We start from the raw sequence: 19,627 nt of genomic DNA, 5'->3' as shown, positions 1-19,627 counted from the left end.
GTTAGAAAGATGTACTACACTTCAAATATTTTCCAAATTGCTGAAGACTGATCTAAAATCTGTATTTCTTGCCTGTAAACGATCCAAAGTTGCACTGCGCGGAGGATCGCTCGACGGGTTACCACACTCCCCGAATTTCTTGGGGACAGAATAGGAGCGCTGGTGGCGTTGTGATGACAGCCCAGCGAAGCCAGGGCCGGGGAAGTTCAGCTGACCTGTGCTCTTCCTGTTCATCAGTTTGTCACTAGTAACAAAGTCTGGTGAGGATGTCCTATACATAAAACATCATGAAAAACAGGGCTATTTATAGTGCCACTGCATTTAATCTCCTTGACAAAAGTTTGGTTAACACAAACGTTCGCTAAATCTTTATAAATCTCAGTGTTTATCATAAATCTATACTGATGTGAATGCAAAGAACAAAGGATGAGGTGGTAGTAAGTGCCTTGTAAAGGTACTGATAACCCCTCTCATTAGGCGTGTCGCTAGAGCTTGGCTTCCGGGGCTGAAGCCCCGGATGTTTTCTGAATAGCCCCAGATCTCCTAAAAGACAAAATTTAGAAGTATTAAAAAGATGCACTAAGCCACATAATGAAATCGTATTTCACATTTTTATCTACAAACAATTGGATTTGTTTCTATTGTGCTCCATTTAATCACTGCCCACTACACCTAACCTGGCAATGAGTTAAAAGAAAAAAACAAAAAATAGTTTTTTGTGCGCACAGGGGGCACCGCGACGGCAAAAATACGCGCACAGGCACCGGCGGACTGGCACTCTGTCCATCCTGGAGAAGTTCAGGATGGCTGTTCAGTCCAGAGCCGTCGGCCTTCCTCGATCATTACCTGAAAAGTTACACTGAGCGCCTTGAACAGGACTTATTTCAGAGCAACCGCGGAGCCAACCGGAGAGCTGGGTCTGGTGCGTGTTTGCGCACAGGAACAGGTGGAAGCAGAGCAGCATAAGTTGGGCTTAAGTTAGCGATAAAACCTGAATGCTTACTCAGAAAGGCCTGATCGTAAGTTAAAGCTAATCACTTGTTCACCCAGCAAGACATGATGCAGAGGTTTACTCTAATGAGCATCAACAGGGTCATGATGAGGAACAGAGTAGAGGGACCTTTACCTGAGCTACAGGTGAAGGTAAATGGCCTGGCTTTGATAGAAAACAGTATGAATCCTCTCTGTGAGCTTCTAGCTGCATTAATCATGATGTGAAAAATATCTGGTTCTTTAGATCAATCAAAATAAAAGTTTTTCAACACAGGGTTCTTCAGATCATAACATTGCATCTCATTGCTGCAGCCGGTCCTATAGTCCACTTTTACATGTAGAAAAAATAAATTGACGCTGAATACACCGGGAAAACATCTACAGGCGCCTCTAAGACATAGTAGAAAGTGTAAAAGTAAGCATTCGACTTCTTTTTCATATCTTCTTTGCTGATTCTAAACATAAAGCTCTGCGTTCTTTAAAGGTGCAGTATGAGAAATAGAAATCATAGAAATTAATCACAGGTGTACTATTAACTAGTTTACTGTTTTTATTTTTCTAAATAACACATGTGATATTAAATAAACTAATTAAACAAGGATACAGGATTACTCTAGGCAATATATTCATATCATATTCAGTTATTAATAACTGTACTATTAATACTAGTAACAGAATAAAAGATGACAGTCCAAGAAAGGTCCAGGATGAGGCTCTGTGGTATGTTTCAAAGACCACAACTTTACACCCATTTCTCTCAGAAAGTGTTGAACAGTTAGAACTTAACTCATGACCCACATGCTCAGTGGAGAACAACAAACTGTACCGTAAATGTTTCATTTATTATTTTTGTATTATTTTTGGAAGACAAAATTTCTTCATTAGTGGAATGAAAGGCTGAAAGATGACAGTAAAACAGCTCATGAAAGAAGGAACAATTTTACTGAAATATTTGGAAAGCTGTCAGCATAATTAAATAAAATAAATGTGTTTTTAGGATCTTACTGTTTTACTAAGTTTTAAATAAATTAACTTTATACCAGTTTCCTTTTTTGAAATGTAAGAAATTAAGACCATGGAGCCTCAGGAGTGAAACATTTGGATGAGAGTGTAAGGTTTAAAAAGGTCATTTATATAGAAAAGAAGCACATTTATTTGGCCCATGGTAAATATCTCTGAGTTTAAGAACACATTTTGTCAGCAAAATTTAGATTAGGTTTTTTTCCAAATACAACAAAATGTGTCAATTTCTGCTTCAGCAAAATGTTTTTAATCAATCCTAAACTGTTTCTCCTTCATTCAGCTTCTAACAAAAAAATTAAAAATCAAATAAAATGATTGTAAACCTTCTGTGTTTGATTAACAATAATTTACATTCAACCAAAACCTGGCCAAGACAGAGAACTGGTACAACATGCTATTTTAACTTTAAATGACTTAGAAACGTGGCTGCTGTTTTATAAAAATTAAAAATATTTTGGGTCTGGGCTAAAGCCCCCAATGTTTCAAGACCCTAAAAACGACCCTGCCTCTCATGTTTTCTCATATTACAACCACAAACTTAAGTGTATCTTATTGAGATTTTATTTGATAGACCAACACAAAGTAGAGGATAATTGTGAAATAGAAGAAAAATAATAAATGGTTTAAAAATTTGGTTGCAAAATACAAATCTTAAAAGTATGGTGCAAAATTTTTGTTCACTCCCCTAAATAATTGCCATTCTTTGTTGCAGAAAGAGTTTGGTCAGATTGAATGCAAACATCTGTGAACAGAAACTGTCAAGTCAGTAACACAAATATGTTTCAATTGAAACCATTTTACTGTAGTTCTGACTATATGTTTAGGGTGGTTGTCCTTCTGGAAGTGACCTTTTACCCCAGTCTCAAGTCTATTTGAGCCTCTTACAGGTTTTCTTCCAGGATTGCCTTGAATTAATCTCCATCCATTTTCCTATCAACTCTAATGAGCTTTCCAGTCCCTGCTGGAGCAAAAAAAATGGATTCCCACTGCAGGATGCTTCCACTACCATGTTGAGGGTGATCAGCTGTGTTAAGTTTTCTGCCATCTGTAGCGCTTTACATGTGGCCCAGGAAGTCCAATTTTGGTGTCATCCGAAAAAGGCAACTTCTTCCACATATTTTCTTATTGAACATCACTCCATGAGATGCTCAAAATTTGGGATCTAGTTTTATAACCAAGCTCTCCTCTAAGTTTCTTCACAACTTTCTCCTGTCTGCTGTGTTCCTCGATCGGCACAATGGTGTTTGTTCAGTAATGTTCTCTAGCAAACCTCTGGGGTCTTCACAGAACAGGTGTAATTATGCTGAGGTTAAATTATGCTCCGATTGACTCTGATTAGGTGACATCTGAAGACAATTGGTGACACTGGATTTTATTTACCGGTATCAGAGTAAAGGGGTTGAAAAGCACACAGCACTTGTAAGATTTTAAAAACCATTTCCACTTTACATGTACTTATATTAATTCAGAGTCTTTACGAATATACAGCAGAAATGTTCGGTAACGCTTTTTCATTTTTGTTTTAAAGCTAACAACAAGCAGAATACTTTTTTTGTGCAGAACTAAATGCAACTTTAAAACACGACACCAAAACAAAACAGTGCGGTTTTTCCAGCTAACGCTAAAGTCAGCCTTTCAGGAAAGTTAGGTTTCTTACTCAAGTACAGCGACGATGTAGAAACATGTAGAAGGACTAAACCAAAGGTTTGTCAGCATTCTTTAACTCTTAACTTAATTTCTCATCAAAACACTTCAGGGCTAATGTAAACACCACTGGTACTGGAGAAAAATTAACTAACATCCGAATCCTGTTGCCTGAAGTAGCATTCAAGCAGCCTAAAATGCTGCTCTGAAGCAGACAGGTCGGAAGGAAGAGAGGGAATCTCCCAACAGCTATATTTTAAGGTGCATTCAGGGGCAACTTGTACACTGGGTTGTCTATACATCAAAACAACTCCAAAGTGATTTAAACATTTTATAATCAACAATCAGTTTTATTCAAAAATTCCTAAATAACCACCTTGATCATTTTCCTGTGTTTTTTGTTGTTGTATAATATAGCCAAGGATTGTCTATACCTGATTATCCTTAAATAATTGAAAATAACCAAATCTTCAGTCAGTTCTTTATGAGCCACTCTTTAAAGTTCTGAAACATCAGAAAATCTAACAAAATGTAAAAAATTGTTGTTCACTGCTGAAAAAAGTAAAATAAATTGTTTCTCTTGATTGAATTGTACCAAAAACATACCAGACCCTGACTTTAAAACTGAGGTAAGTACTGAACCCTGATAATAGTGTACCCTTACACCCCTCATATTTATGTATAACAGCGGATACTTCTACGTACTGTTTACTGTGCTGCAGTATTGTTAAATATTGAAAGTCCTACCTTGTGAGAGCTGCCAAAAGGTCACTGTTCTTCAGACATTCTGCTAGGTTCACCACCACAGCCTCCAGGGTCAACAGGACCTCCATCACATAGCCCTAAAACACATATGTGGTAAATAAACAACTCGGGCATGTCTCAAAGTTGCTTTATGCCTCGAGCCTGAAAACCTTCCATCCTGTCTCTCACCTGCACCTCGTCCCCATGCTCTCCCACTACCTCGACAAGGCGTGAGACCAGGTCAGAGACGGCGTGGTTATTGATTGGCTGTTTGAGGGCCCTGAAAATCTGGAAGGAGCGCCCAGCGTAGTGACGTGAGGAGCTGCACAGAGCGGTCTGTAACGCCACATCACTCAGCTGCTGCTCCAGGTGGAAGTCTGAACAGAAACATGGATGTGCAGATACACATATGAATGTGTGTTTTGCATCAATTATCCAATGCTGTGAAAAAGTATTTCTACTGCTTTTGCCTCTTTTGGTACACTTAAATGTTTCAGATTGTCAGGTAAAATTTTATATCAGACAAAGACAACCTGAGCTAAAAAAAAAAAAGCAGTTTTCAAATTAGGATTTAATTATTTAAAGGGAAAGAGCTATATAAACCAATCTGGTCTCATGAGAAAAACTAACTTTCTCCCTAGTTAGACCATGAATTTACTGTGTTCGACAATATTGTTTAGAAAGTTGTTAGATAGATGAAAGATAGATGTTAGTTTCCAAAGTCACACCAGGCCTGATTACTACCAGATCTGTAGAATCAGGACCTTAAACAGAACCTGTCCAAAACAAAATTATGCTCCAACCAAGAAATTCAAGGACTAAAGCATACTTTTGTTATGAGGCAGGACAATAAACTGCAACACGGCAGGAAGTCCACCTCTGAGTGACTTTTAAAAAGCAAAATGAAGGTTTTGGATTGGCCTAGTCAAAGTTAGGATTTATATCTGATTGAGCTCCTGTGACATGACCTTTAGCAGGTTGTTCATACTTCAAACCCCTCCAATGTGGCTGATTTAAACCAATTCTGGGCAGAGAAAAGAGCCACATTTCCTCCCTAGTAATGTCAAAGACTCCATGCCAGTAAGCATAAGTGCTGGCTGGCAGTAGTTGTCACCGAAGGTGGCCCAACCAGTTATTAGGCTTAGGGGCAAACAGTTTTTCACATAGAACCACTTTGGTTTGCATAGCATCATTTCAAAACTGATTGCTTTATTCTAGATTATTCCTATTATTAAAATTTGTTTGATGATTTGAATCATTTAATTTGGACAAAAAAGCTTTTCACAGCATTATAGCTCAATATTTGATTATTTTAGTAAATGGCTAACAGTTTCTGTAGTTTTAATATTAACAAAAGCAGTTTCTGACCGGACTTGGACTCCTTGAAGACAGAGACAACATGTCGTAGGAAGTTGGAAAGCTGCTCTGTGCTCTTCAAGTTGGGGTTCTTTGGGGTGATGTCCTCATGCGCCCACAATGGCCCAAAAGCTCTGAGCAAGAACAACACAGTACTCCAGGCACTGTATACCCACCACCAGTAGCACCACACACAAGTTAAACAAGCACTTAAATGTGCAAACAGCACACACTGTGCAGAACGAAAGATGTTTTCACACATACATCCTGCAAAACATCCATGAACAGGCGCCTCTATGGCATTACCTGGTGGAGAGGAACTCAATGAGCTTATTTGTCTTCTCGTCCGTCTCACTGGGTGCATCTTCCAGGTCTTCTAGGTCATCAGGGGTCACGAGGGGCAAGTTTCCAACGCTGCCTCCAGTGCTCCCACCACCCAGACTGGCAGAGGATGAGTTGGAGGTGGAACTGAGTCCCGAGTCCGCCACAGGAGATGCCTGCCACTCTCGCAGGAAGTCAGGGGCTTCTAAACATGATGACGAGGGTTAAAATGTTCACTAGTAATATCATTCCCTCTAATAAATAAAAAACCCCAACAGTTATTGAAAACTGTACATAGAACAGGACAATCAAAAGATATTATTTATCACTTACGTGACTGCTGATACTCTGAGTGGTAGCTGGACTTAATGGTAAGGGTCTTATTGTCAGTGATTTCCCTTGTCAGCATCAGCACTGATGCTATTACCTGTGAACACAGACAGAAACAAAGTTAACAGTCTTGTTTGGTGAGCGTCCAAATGAATTTTAACATAACAATGTGTTCTGACCTGGAAGTTGTTGTTGCAAGAGAGAGCAATAAGGAGGTGAAGAAGGAGACGCTTGCTGTGTTCATAGACCTCTGGTCTGTAGTGGTCAAGACCTGGCAATGCAAATAAATATTCAGTTAAAAACCCTGCCTAAAAGATTTGCTCCTTGTTTTTAACTGTTGTATGTTCATCTGTATTTTTTATGTAACCAAATGTACTGCTGCTAGCAGTAAAAATGAATACAAGAGGTTATTTTCTGTGCTTTCTTGTTGTTCACGGTAACACAAATGAGTAACAACAAATCAATGTCATAATATAGGAGAACAGCTTAATCATTTCTGAGAAGATGAAAAGAAACACACCACACTGCTAGAAGCTGACTTTCGTTTTACAGAGAATACCACATCACAGAAGCAGTACTGTTTTGTTAGATGGCAAACACTGATGTTAATGGTCAACAGGGTATTTTTTATCTTTTTCAGGGCAGTGTTCCTGTAATTCCACCTCTATCTCTGATATTAAGAGTTGAGAGGTTTTTAGTTGTTCTGCATACATGAGGTTAAAGCAGATCAAAGCTGTGTGTGTTGTAGATACCCACCTAAGAAGAGGGCATGAAGTAACAGGGGGAGGTGTAAAGCCCAGTCTTCTCTCACGCTGTGGTCCACAACCATCTCAGTCATAAAGATGACAGCAATATTGCACCTAAAGACCAACACAAAGGCAAAATGAATGAAAGTAAAACAGATGAACAGTTTTTGCTCTTTGGAAAGTATCCAATAACCCTTGAACTTTCTACATTATATGAAAATGTTGGATTCAGCCCTGGACTTTGACTGGACCTTTCTGACATATGAATATGCATTGGTCTAAAATATTCCACTGTAGCTCTGGCTGTTTGTTTAGAGTCAGATTTTTCTTTGCAGAAAAAAAGACGCCCAATTTTCCTCCCACTTTATAATTATGCAATGCTTTTGTGTTGATCCATCACAAAAAGTCCCAGTAAAATATACTGAAGGGGTATGAATACTTTTGCAAGGTGATACAGTTTTCTGTACTCCATATCTGTTTTTTTATATGATACATCAATTTAATTGTTGTTTCAAAACTGCAAAAACACTAAAGACATACACATTTCCATTACTCTGTCATGTGTGACACAATGAGATGTGTGTCAGCAGTTTAAACAAAGAAGTAACTTTAGACAGGTGAATTTGTCACTCAGTCAAAACTAATTAAGTTTGATCCTCCAACTGGTCGTGTGCTTTCTTCACGCTGGAACTCATAAAGCTTCTCTTTGTAAGATAGATTTCTTGAAGCTCAACTTTCTCATCTCGTGTATTAAGTTGCAGCAAAAGGTTTACCTGAATTTCAGGTGTTAAGATAAGCAGGAAACCTTTAATGGTAAATCCCCCAAATATTACTTATATACACATCAGAGGAAGAACAAGCTGGTTGAGGCCTGAATCGGAGTCTAGGTTTCTTTCCCGAATGCTCTTCCTCCAACTCTAAATCTGATTTCAGTCTAATGCTTCTACACATTTCAGGTTAGAACAGCATGTGTATACCTATGCAAAGGCCCTCTGGGAGTGATGGTCTCTGGAAGATAGTCAACCAGAGGGGCCCAGCAGCCTCCGTTAACAGGCATGGGTAACGGCTGAGGACGACTGGTCTCCAAAACACCTAGCAGCCATCCAGCGTAGGGCGGCAGAGGGTCTGCTGCAAAAACAAAGAATCAAAAATAAAACCAAGGAAGCTTCAACTCTGCACTGTGAGTAGTAATAATTGTTTATTATGTGGGGCCTATTTCCTCCCCACCACACTCCCTGCCATTGGCAGGTGTCTCTGCCCGCTGGTGTACTGGTGGTTCTCGGTGTCCGGGGCTGGGTGCTTTGGTGTGTGCCAGCTCACTCCCAGTGGCTGCTTGCCGGGGACCCATGGCTCTGTCAGGCCTCTGCTGGGGGGTGATGTACCCCAAGGTCTCGGGTCTCTGAGTCCATGGCTGGATCTGCATAGGCGACTGCCAACACGGCCTGTGGGCTCGTCGCTGCAGCTCCCTGGGGCTTCTGCACTGTGGATGCTGTGTGGTTCCCCTGGGGCTCTCCTCTGCTCTTCTCTGGGGGGTTGCAGTAGTCCTGGCGATGGTCCTCCCAGAGTTCCCGTGCGCTGGGGTGCCTTTGGATGTCCGTGGCTCAGATTTCCTCACTCCTACCACTTAATACAGCTTGCATTCATTTAGTACTTTGCACTTTTTGGTAACAATGCTGTTGTTATATCTGTTTTTGCAGGGGTAGAAGCAGTCTTCTAGGGTTTTATCTTGTATTCTCGTCATCCTTCTTTCTCTCCTCTATTCTTTTCTCCTTCTCTCTCCCTTTTTCCATTTTGCCCCACCTCTCTCTCTTTCATGCTTCTTTTTTTTCCTTTTCCTTTTCTGTAATATTTGAAATAATCTGTGTCTAATAAAGTTTCTTTTATAAATATCAAGCAGAGTATTAAAGCGTTAGCCGTAATGCTCCACTTGTGAAAGTAAATCTGTTGGGCTTCTTCTTGGCACTCAGACAATAATTCTCAGTGCTACTCTGCCGGACAGGAAACGGTGAGAAAAAAAAATTATTAATAATGATCATGTTACAGTGTTAAGGGCTTTCCTGCAACAGCTACACCTGCCCCGTTTAAGGCTGTTGTTTTAGGTTGTTTTATATTTGTGGAAAGGCTTTTTGCACTTTTAAAAGAAACAAAAAAACACTTTTTAGATGAAAACCAAAAAACACACAAACCACATTTTATTACAACTAATGATATGTGTGCATATCTAAACTAAATAAGTAGAAATGCACCAAGAAATTGGAAGGTGACCTGAATCAGACAGTTTTAGGCTTGACAGGCCCTGATTGATCATCGGCTGGTTGGAAACTAAAAATGTAAAAATCTTTTTATCTTCTTTATCAGTGGATGCACCATATTAAGCACTAACACATGGTACTGACAACAACTCGTTTTAGAGTCAAAGTCAAACCTTTTTTTCTATGAGTTATTAAAATTGAAGACAGAGGAAGCAGAAAAAGGTGTATGAAGATTGTATGTTCATTCAGGTTGCTACTTTTAAACAGGGGATTAGACCTCAGCAGATAACAGGAAGCTGATCATTGTGACGAGTACAGTTCTTTCTTTTTTTTAACATGCTGGATTAGAAAATGTTGGAAATTTTTCAGTTAAAGTGAAGGTCTGGTAAATCTACAAGGAATACACACTGGGACTGCTTTTAACCATAATAATCATAATAATAATAGTGCAAATAAAAGATGCTAAAGAAATCTTCAAATGTTACTTTTACATTTATTTCGGCTTTGTTTTTTAATAGTAGTGAACTCCTGTTTAAAAGGAGAGCTGTATAAGAACAAATCCTCTCTCTCATAAACACATTGTGACATAGCCTCTGGTGCTAATATAAGGAACTAATGATTCATCAAAGCTCATGTATACTACAATAAGTTAATGAATGAGTAAGTCTGAGAAGTACCAGTAATTCTGAGCCTCTTAAATAATAAGTTGGAAACAGCTGTTATAAAACTGGAGCTCATTTTATGGAGTAATTTTATGCAGGAAGTAAGAAAAGGTATTAGGAATCAGCTAAATAAGTATCGAGCTTTAAAAATCCCATGATTAGAAACCAAGCACAAAATCTTTGGTGCATCTATATTAAAGAGAATAAGCTGAGTAGTGGCATTAATTTCAAATATGTTTAGAAATGTACTTATTCAGTTTTAATTTAACAATATTCATATCCTGTATATATATTTACCAGACATTTATACAGTTTGTGGAACCGTCTTTTTAGAGGATTTTAATATTCGGTAACTGGAAAAGGATTAACATAATTAAAACATTAGGTTTAGCCGTAGGTGTAGTTAAAACTGTTAAAGAAAAGTCGGCATTTTACACAATGAAACCATTGGAACCATTTACCAGACTGCCTAGATGTGCAAAACCGAATTCAATATCAAAATGCCTTTTTATTTGTGTTTTGGAGGCCATCCAACACAAACACATGCCAAAGTTATTAAGTGTGGCAAATCTTCTTTGAAAGACAAAAATATTTGACAAACATAAAAAAAGACAAAGAATTCAGAAAAATGAGGGAAATTCCCACCAAAAACTAACCATTGTGAGTTTTACCAAAATAGCAACAACTTCACCAGGTTCTAGATTTTTGTATTCAGTCATTGTCATAAGATAACTTACTCTTTTCATCCTCGTAGGAGCCTCCAGAGCTGTTGCTGTAGCGTGACTCCAGCCTATTGTGAGCCCTCGCCCTGCTGAATGTAAGACATTGAAAGTGGAAATCAGTTTCCAGATTGTGACGCTTTCCTATCTTTCGTAGATATTTCCTATTTGTCGTAAGCCATCTGTTCTAGACCAGCGTCACGTTGACTCCCAGTACAGGTAAATTTAATAATACTAACCGCTCCTCATTCTCTCTGACCACCTTATTGTCATCTATGTCTGTTAGGTTCTCCTGACCGGCCACAACAGTGTTGCTGCTGGAAGTGGTGCCTGAAAATAAAGCATATATTTTAGAAATTCACAACTGCAGGTGGTCCATCACATAAAAACTCCACACAATCATATAATAGTGCTGGAAATACATCTCTTTACCTGTCTGTGATGTTGAGGCTTTGCTGCTAGCAGCAAAGCGATAGAAGGGAGGATTGTCACAGTGCAAAACTACAGGATTGACTGGATCGGTCTGCTGCAGCTCAAACAGAAGCTCTTCCATGGTCTGAATGGTGTTGTTTCGACACAAGTAGATCACCACCTTTTTAATCTGAAACACAATAATAATTGGAAAGCTTGTTTAACTTATTAATTATTAATTATTCAAGGTTCGGCTACATTTTTAATGTTAGAATTCCAAAATCTGTTTCCAGAGTTGTCAGTCCCTTACTTTATTTCAAAATATAGCACTACAAGGAAGGACAGAAAAGAAGGACAGAAGGAAGGAATGAAATGAAGGGCAGAAGGAAAAAAAGAAATTACAAGAGTAAGCAATGAGAAAAAGGACAAAAAGGAGGGAAGACAGCCACAAGTAGATAAGGGAGGTAGGGCACAAGAAGAAAAGAAGGAATGGACACAACGAAGGAAAGGGGAGAGAACACTAGGAAGCGAGGGAAGGGGGAAACAAGGAACAAAGGAAGGAAAGGCAAAAGGAAGCATTGAAGGAAGGAAGGACACTAGGTTGAACAAAAATTAAAAAAGGTATGGGGAAGAGGAAGAATAAAGCAAGAAAAGAAGAGAGGACATGAAGCAAAAGAAGGAAGGGCATGAAGGACAGAGGAACACAAGAATGAAGTAACACAAGGACAGAGAGGACACTTGAAAGAAAAAGGAAAGAAGAAAACATGAGGTAGCAAGGAAGGAAGTAAGTAGGAAGGACATGAGAGGGAAGGAATAAAGGAGAGATACAAATGAAGGACACAAGGAAGAAGACATCATATTTTACTTACATAAGGTAACAATGTTGTGTCGCTGCTGACGCCACACAGACTGATAAGGAACTGCAGAGTGATTCGCAGGTTGTTGCTCCACCTCTCGTTGGACACCAGAGCATTCCAGGCATTCTCTATCTCAGGTCCAGGAACCTCGTCTCCATACTGCTCATGTAAAAACAGGAAATCAACTAATGTCAGTCAGTCAGTCATTTTCTACCGCTTATTCCATAGTGGGTCGCGGGGGAGCTGGTGCCTATCTCCAGCAGTCTATGGGCGAGAGGCAGGGTACACCCTGGACAGGTTGCCAGTCCATCGCAGGGCAGCACACAAACAACCAAGCACGCACTCATTCATACACCTAAGGGCAATTTAGAGTGACCAATTAACCTAACAGGCATGTCTTTGGACTGTGGGAGGAAGCCGGAGTACCCGGTGAGAACCCACACATGCACGGGGAGAACATGCAAACTCCATGCAGAAAGATCCTCGGCCGGGAATTGAACCCAGGACCTTTTTGCTGCAAGGCAACAATGCTACCAACTGCGCCACCGTGCAGCCAGGAAATCAACTAATGATGTTGAAATTCCTTTGTGTAGTTGAAAATATTTTCTCAAAACAAACAATCTTTAAACTGTACCTTAGCTGTCATGAACATGAGGTTGTTGAGCACCAGCGAGGTCGCCTGCAAGGACCCCCAGCCACTCCCTCTCAGGCTGGGGATCATGCCCTGCGTCTGACTGCGTGATTCTTCCTCAGGCGTGCAGGGGCTTGAAACCGGGGGCAGGAGCCCCGTGTCCACCAGCTCAATGTTACTAAGCCAGGGGAGCAGGTAGGACAGCATGATCTGTCTGCCATTGGGATGTGTAGTGGGGAAACGCTGGCTCACCTCTGCATGACAAAAACATTATGTCACAGAATATAATCTGGGTGTCTGCAAGTTTCAGTAAGTGAAGACTCTTTAAAATACTCGGCATGTACATTTAAGACCTGCATTTTACGTGCTTTTCTAAACCAAAACTTGTTAAAAATACTCTTTCCTTTGATGGAGGTGACAACGGTAACAATTCTCTTCCTTTTCAGCAGCAAATTTTCTTTACAGGTTTAAAGGAAAGGCTGACTGTCAGCAAAAAATTTGTAAATTCAAGTCATAACTAAAAAAAGTTTAAAACGTTTAATGGAAAACCAGGACATAAATAAGACTTCACACCAAAAATGTAAATTATTAATTTTAAGACGTTTAATGGCTTTTAAGGCCAAATATCATTATATTTTAGTGCCATGAACCCTAAAAATGTTGAAACATCAATAAATCACAACTGGTCTTTGTATTGTTTTTTTAAAGCAAGTAAATAAAAAAGATATTTGGATGATGACGTGCTTTCAGACAGAACACCGCTTAAAAAAAGTTAAACAGGAATATATTGAATGGTAGTGCCAGATTATAAACCAAAACTGAAGGGGGGGAACACAACACAGGGAGAGTCAGCAGCCAGACCATCCAGGAGACCACAGAAGTTGTTTGTGAGCATTAATCTTTACAGGTAATTAAATTTGTTTTTACCATAGATTTGAATTGTTATGTTTTTCTTTGTCAGTACAAAATGTCCTCTGACGTTCACAGATTGCCTCTATAAAAAATATTGTTCTCTGCATATTTTTACCCACAATAAATAGGTGCAACAGTGTGTTTTTTCCTAGTGTATGACTCAAATGAAGGAGAAAGTACTGACTGCACCTGCCATCGGATTGTATGTCAGTCTTTTAAGTCACTTCCGGTAGCTAAGCTTGATGTGGTATTTTAGGGCCAAATGACATTTTGTTGTGGGAAAACTAAGGCAGACATGCATTTTAACAGATGGAGTCCTCGGAATAATTTTGCTACAGCTACATTACTGTAGTGTAAATAAAACCTCATCAGCGAAACATGAATCGGTTATGTGGAGAAGAGTGAGACCTTCAGCTGCTTTCATTCAAAGCTACTGCTTCACAACAATTACTGCCTGGCTAATACAAACAAGGCTCTGCCGGTGATACATCTGTTGGGAGAAATGGGAGTGCTGATGCCCTTGTGCCAAAGATTGGCGTTCCAGACGTAACGTTTTCCCACTTCAGCAACTTTTGGCTGCATTCTCAGCTGCCTTGTGCTCGCTTTTTTCATATTTCTCAGTTTTGGACATGGAAATGAATATAACACTTGTGAGCTACAATTCAAAACACAATTGAAAAGGAATGTTGCAAAAATGACAATATATGCACAAAACAAGGGCAGGGCGCATACAGGAAGTTAGCTGCCTCATGAAAAACATTGTTTTAGAGATTGTGAGAGGTCGAAAAGGTAGGAGTTGTTTTAGTTGTCATCCAATCAGTTTTAGCATTTGGTAGATATGGTACACTAGATTCAACCACTCATAGACTGACTGAAAAGCAAACCATTTCAAGGGGCACCTGGCTGTGCTGTTTTGTTATCCACTGCTGCTGTGGAAACATTATAGCCTAGCAGGACATAAAGGGATGAGGGTAAGAGTTTCAGTTTACAGGTGGATCAGTATTTAGGATGTGGCTTTGTCTGCAAAATAAGCTTTCTGAACTTTTGATTCATTGCCATTAATTTGTGATCACAAACCTCATTTTATCAGTCTCCATTTTATTTGTTGCACTCTGTTACCATTGTGGATGCTAAAAATTCGAGAGTTACCTGAGAACAGAGGCAGTGTGAGCTCTGGGTACATGCTGGCAAGCTGGATGGAGAGCTGAGACAGGTTGACGCTGTACAGTGGAGGTAGGGGGCCGTGTGTTCCATACAAAATATTACCAGGCTTCTGCTCCACCATCCTCTTAGAGTATGCACAAAGTCGGGTCTCCAGCACCTGCACGTGTGTCATTTAGCCGTTACTGTCAAGTTGCAGTTTTAACCATCTACTTTTTACCAATTATTATTATTATTAATAAAACCCAGCCTTCCTTACCTGCATGAGCTGCATGGAGATTTCGTATATTTCCCTGTTGCTATCTGAGGCTTTAAACAGCACAAGATTGAGCAAAGTCACCAGGTCAAATGGATAATTCCTGGGAAAATAACAAGAAACTGTCACCAAACAGGTACTCATTGTATGCTGCCATGACATATGTGTAAAAATAAACAGAAAAACCTTGTAAAATCTGACTGTTTAAAGAACTCAGGTCTTCAGACATTTAGCTTAGTTTAATAACCTTTTGAGCACTGTGGGTCATGATTTCCTGACAGGGATGATATGAGCAATGCAGGTCGGATCTATTGAACGGTTACCAACCTGTTGCCGCAGACCGTGGCGATGGCCTTAAAGCAGCCAGAAGCCAGTTGGTGAGATCCTGTGAAGCAGCGATCCACAGCCCAGTTGAACAGATTTATTTGGTCTGGGTTGAGTTCTAAAAGCAGGATGACCACTTCACATCCCAGACGGTGCACCTTAAGGCAAACATGGTTTTATTTATTGAAATATGTTTTTAGAAAACAATACAGAGACTTTATAGCAAGCCAACAGAGTTGCCTACCCGCAGGTCGTGACAGGCCAGGATATTGTCAAGCCATTTGTAGAGATATCCATCAGTGGACAGACCCACATTGTCAAAAACCGGTCCGCAACACAAAACTGCTGACATGGCCTGGAAGATATAAGCCAAGTTGCTGATAAGGGTTCTAAAATTACACAAAAAAGACAAAGAGTCAGGATATGGGCATTGTTTACCTTGAGAGCACAGTACTGATAGCGAGTGATCTGGTGATTGCGGTCGCTGTAACGGTCAAGAGGAGTGAACATAACACTGAAGGGTCCGGCCCACTGGCTGAAGAGGATGAAGAGATGGTGTCTCAGGGACTGCTGAGGGAAGAGCAAGCGCCTGTGGTGGACTGTGCAGATCAGAGAAAGTTAGAGGCACAGAGGTATGACCACATGCTGCTGTAAGACCACTTAAATCCACATTATTACTCTAAGAGGAAACCATTAAGAGCAAAACAATGATTTACCTGGAATACACTGAATGAGATTAGCCACCATCCCACTAAAATGAGCTCTGATGTCTTTTAGGACATCCAGCTCTTTCTCATTCTCAGCTTCCAAAAGCATGCGGGTTAGATCCACATACTCGAGGAACAATGCTCCTAGTGCCAAGGAATCCCGCTCCAGAGCCCCATTAGTGCTTTAGAGAAAGAAAATGAAAGAGAAAGCAGACGTCACAAATGGAGACAAATAAGTCATGGGTGTGTCTGAGTCTTATGGGAAAGGCCTAAAAAAAACAGTAAGCGATGATAAATGAGGCTCTTACAGAACTGTTTGAACTTTTTAGAATTTTATCTACATTTAAATGTACATTTTCTTGAGATTTTATGTCAGACAAAAATATTGTAAAGTGAAAGGAAAATGATACATGGTTTTCAATTTTCTTACATATAAAAATCAAAAAAGTGTTAACTCAGTATTTTGTAGAACCACCTTTGGCTGCAATTACAGCTGAAGGAAGGTCTAGGGTGAACCTCTTTCACCTTCTCAAATCTCTTGTTGCCTCTTAACAGATTTTCTTTTACAAATTTCCCTGTAATTCCTGACCAGCTTCCCTGTCCCAGCCAAAAAAAAAAAATAAAACAAATTGCCACAGCATGACGCAGCCACCACCATGTTTCATAGTTGAGATTGTGGCTTTGAGGAAATGTGCACTGTTAGATTTTAGTTAATTTCTTCATGCCACCCGCCTAAAACGGCCAGATTTGTTGCCTGGACAACTAATAGTTGTGGTGTGGAGACCTTTACAACACACACACATATATATGAATATATACATATAAAGGTGCCAAAATGTAATACTATTTAATGCAGAGTAAATGCATTAGTCAGCAGCAGAAATGTGCGTGGTACCTGTCACTGATGACTCCTGCACTGGCCAACAGCTCAAAAATCCTCAGCAGCTGCAGCCTGAGGAGATCCCTCCTCTCTCTGCGCTTCTTATTCTGAAAGGAGGAAAAACTGCGGTCAAGTTACTGTTGCGGTAAAATAGGCGCCGCACTGCATGATCAGTACAGGCATTCATCACCTGTCACCATAGTAGGAACGGATATGCAAAAATGTTCACAGTATCAAAGTAACACCCAGAGAATGACTGCCAGTACAATTATAAAAACTCATCCTGAATTAACTTTGATCAGCACAATAACATTTTCACAATGTTTTTCTTCAGAGATAAATAATTAGTAGCGATAGTTTTTTCTGAGGTGCTTTTTTGTAATTGTAGTACCTCAGGTCTACGCTCCAGAGCTTCTTTCATCAATGGGTGGAGTTCTTCAACCAACTCCCTGGAAATCAGATGAAACTAAAATTAAATACCAAGCACACTTCTGAGTTGCTCAAACAGGGCAATGAAATCTTTGTTCCTCTGTAAGAAGGACTTACTTCATGGAACAAAAATCTTGGTTACAGATAAACATTAGTTTTTCAACTCAAAGCAACGTCAGGCGAATCTGTCTGGGTAGATTTCTATCTCATACATCACAATGAGGGCCTTTTCTAAAACACTCTGGGTTAAAAACAGATGACCATTACACATTTAGTTACCTCCCCTTCGCAATAATATGCCTGCACTTTGTAAAACAAATTTGATCCATTGTTCCCTCTAAGAACTCCTCTTTCACATCAGTGATGCTTTTTTCACAGAGGTATGGGACCTATTTAAGATATGACAGCAATGTGCACACAGATGGGAGTAAGTAATGGATGGAGAGAGCATAGAAACTGCTAATTCAAGTTTTTCTTCAGTAGTGATAAGGTCTGAAGAACTACGTCAACTCATTTTCCACTGGAATCTGCACTGCCTTTGAAAAGCATTCATATTTCTTGAACATCACCACATTTTGTCCTGCAACAACCACAAACATCAAGATATTTTATTGAGATTTTATGTGACAATTTAACAAGAAGCAGTACATAATTGAACAGGAAAATGGACATGCTGAGAAATCTGAAAAGGGTAGCGTGGGTTTGGCATTCAGACGCCTCCAAATTAATACTTTGTACTGCTGAAGAAAAAGAGTCACCTCAGCATGAAGCTGCCATCACAAAACGTATCATTCTGGTCATATTGGACCAGAGCATCTTCTTCCACGTGTTTTCTGTCTTAAACAGGAAACAGAAGTTTCTTCAATGGCTTTCAATGACTTTCTTTTTATTGTCGTCCATGAAGGTCAGATTTGTTAAGTTCATGATCTCTGCAGCTCATACTGAGTTATAATGGGTCTCTAAGCTGCTTCTCTGATTAATGCTCTCCTGGGCTGGACCATAGGTTTCGGTGGACGGTCATGTTTCGTTAGATTTGCAGTCGACCAATGCGCTTTCCATTTTCAGATGATGGAGTGAACGGTGTTCTCTGAGATATTTAAAGTTTCTCCACATTTTTATCTCTGAGATGTCTGGTGAGCTCCTAGATGCTGTTAGATCTTTATTCTTTTAAGAAAATCTTTCTTAAGAGGATTGTTTGCACTGGTATTTATTTATTTAAAGGTAACTGAATACAAATGCACACCACACTTTCCTGATTTTTATTTGTAAGGAATTTAGACAACCATTTATTGTTATTGATATCTTCCTATTCCCAATTATGCACTACTTTTTTATTAGTCCAAGGCATGAAATCCTAATTAAAAACATTAAAGTGTGTGGTTGAAATGTAACAAAGTGTACAAAGGTTCAAGAGGTAAGAGTCAGTTTGCAACACACAGTACATCCATCCTGTTTATGTCATCTGTGCTCCAGATGTCAGAACAGAAAGCAACAGGTAACAAACAATACACAGTTTGTGCAAATCACAGATTCTTGAACAATATAAAACAATTAAAAATTCATAATCTCAGCCTGACATATAGGTTCTGCTTCTGATTGAAGTTGTTTTTTTTCGTCCTTGTTTATGTTGAAATACCTGAAGACCAGAGCGTTTGTGCATCCGAACCCCAACACCAGAGACTCTGTGATCTCCAGACTCTCAGCTCTCATCAGTGGGACTAGTTGTTTTAACAGCCAGGCCACAGAGGGAGTTCCTATTACCTGTAAGAAACACACACACACACACACACACACTTCACTCAGCAGCTGCAAAACTGACCAAACAGAAATAGTTCTTCTTCTAAAGTATCAGTGTTAATGTTAGTTGAGTCCAGGGTTTTCCTATGATGAACTTATCAAGGCATTGAAGGCATTTTTTATAATCAAAAACACAAATATAACCATATTAAAGTAATTGTCGTGACATAATACATATATTACTTTTATAAGAGTTCTGCACTTTACTATAAGCTCTACAGCTATGAATAGAGACTATATTTAGAAATAAATCCACTCCACCATTTTAATGGAGTGTATGCAAAAAATATATTTTGAATATTAATATGGTACAAAATTCTAAGTCTTCTGAGGGGAATTATTAATAATTAATTAGTCAATCAGTCAATGAATAATCTGAAATGGGTGCTGGTCATTTTGCTCCTTTATCATTTTGTAGTGTCATAATCTGGGCTGTTTGGTATCAAATCTTTAGGGGTAAAATAAGGAGCCA

General features: G+C 39.4%; 1 protein-coding gene across 10 annotated transcripts in view; it reads right to left on the bottom strand.

Moving 5' to 3' along the window:
* The window catches only part of fryb (furry homolog b (Drosophila)), an 81,812-nt gene that overhangs the window by 14,065 nt on the left and 48,120 nt on the right, over positions 1–19,627 (bottom strand). For 6 of the 10 annotated variants that reach the window (XM_047378834.1, XM_047378827.1, XM_047378825.1 and 3 more), the window contains exons 24-46: positions 18,995–19,119; positions 17,321–17,378; positions 16,945–17,036; positions 16,059–16,231; positions 15,781–15,941; positions 15,587–15,697; positions 15,346–15,500; positions 15,022–15,121; positions 14,751–14,922; positions 12,693–12,943; positions 12,071–12,217; positions 11,223–11,391; positions 11,030–11,120; positions 10,809–10,882; positions 8,135–8,285; positions 7,168–7,271; positions 6,591–6,682; positions 6,415–6,508; positions 6,067–6,286; positions 5,773–5,924; positions 4,594–4,781; positions 4,408–4,502; positions 73–271 (exon numbers count right to left, since the gene is read on the bottom strand). In XM_047378834.1, coding sequence (XP_047234790.1) covers positions 73–271; positions 4,408–4,502; positions 4,594–4,781; positions 5,773–5,924; positions 6,067–6,286; positions 6,415–6,508; positions 6,591–6,682; positions 7,168–7,271; positions 8,135–8,285; positions 10,809–10,882; positions 11,030–11,120; positions 11,223–11,391; positions 12,071–12,217; positions 12,693–12,943; positions 14,751–14,922; positions 15,022–15,121; positions 15,346–15,500; positions 15,587–15,697; positions 15,781–15,941; positions 16,059–16,231; positions 16,945–17,036; positions 17,321–17,378; positions 18,995–19,119 — 3,174 coding nt within the window. The remainder of the gene's footprint in view (positions 1–72; positions 272–4,407; positions 4,503–4,593; positions 4,782–5,772; positions 5,925–6,066; positions 6,287–6,414; positions 6,509–6,590; positions 6,683–7,167; positions 7,272–8,134; positions 8,286–10,808; positions 10,883–11,029; positions 11,121–11,222; positions 11,392–12,070; positions 12,218–12,692; positions 12,944–14,750; positions 14,923–15,021; positions 15,122–15,345; positions 15,501–15,586; positions 15,698–15,780; positions 15,942–16,058; positions 16,232–16,944; positions 17,037–17,320; positions 17,379–18,994; positions 19,120–19,627) is intronic. The other 4 variants (XM_047378830.1, XM_047378829.1, XM_047378835.1 and 1 more) reach the window with 2 other exon arrangements.

This window comes from Girardinichthys multiradiatus, chromosome 11, assembly GCF_021462225.1.
Source record: "Girardinichthys multiradiatus isolate DD_20200921_A chromosome 11, DD_fGirMul_XY1, whole genome shotgun sequence".
In the NCBI taxonomy this organism is placed as follows: domain Eukaryota; kingdom Metazoa; phylum Chordata; class Actinopteri; order Cyprinodontiformes; family Goodeidae; genus Girardinichthys; species Girardinichthys multiradiatus.
Note: the sequence above shows the minus strand (reverse complement) of the source record. Positions and strands in the feature narration are given on the sequence as shown.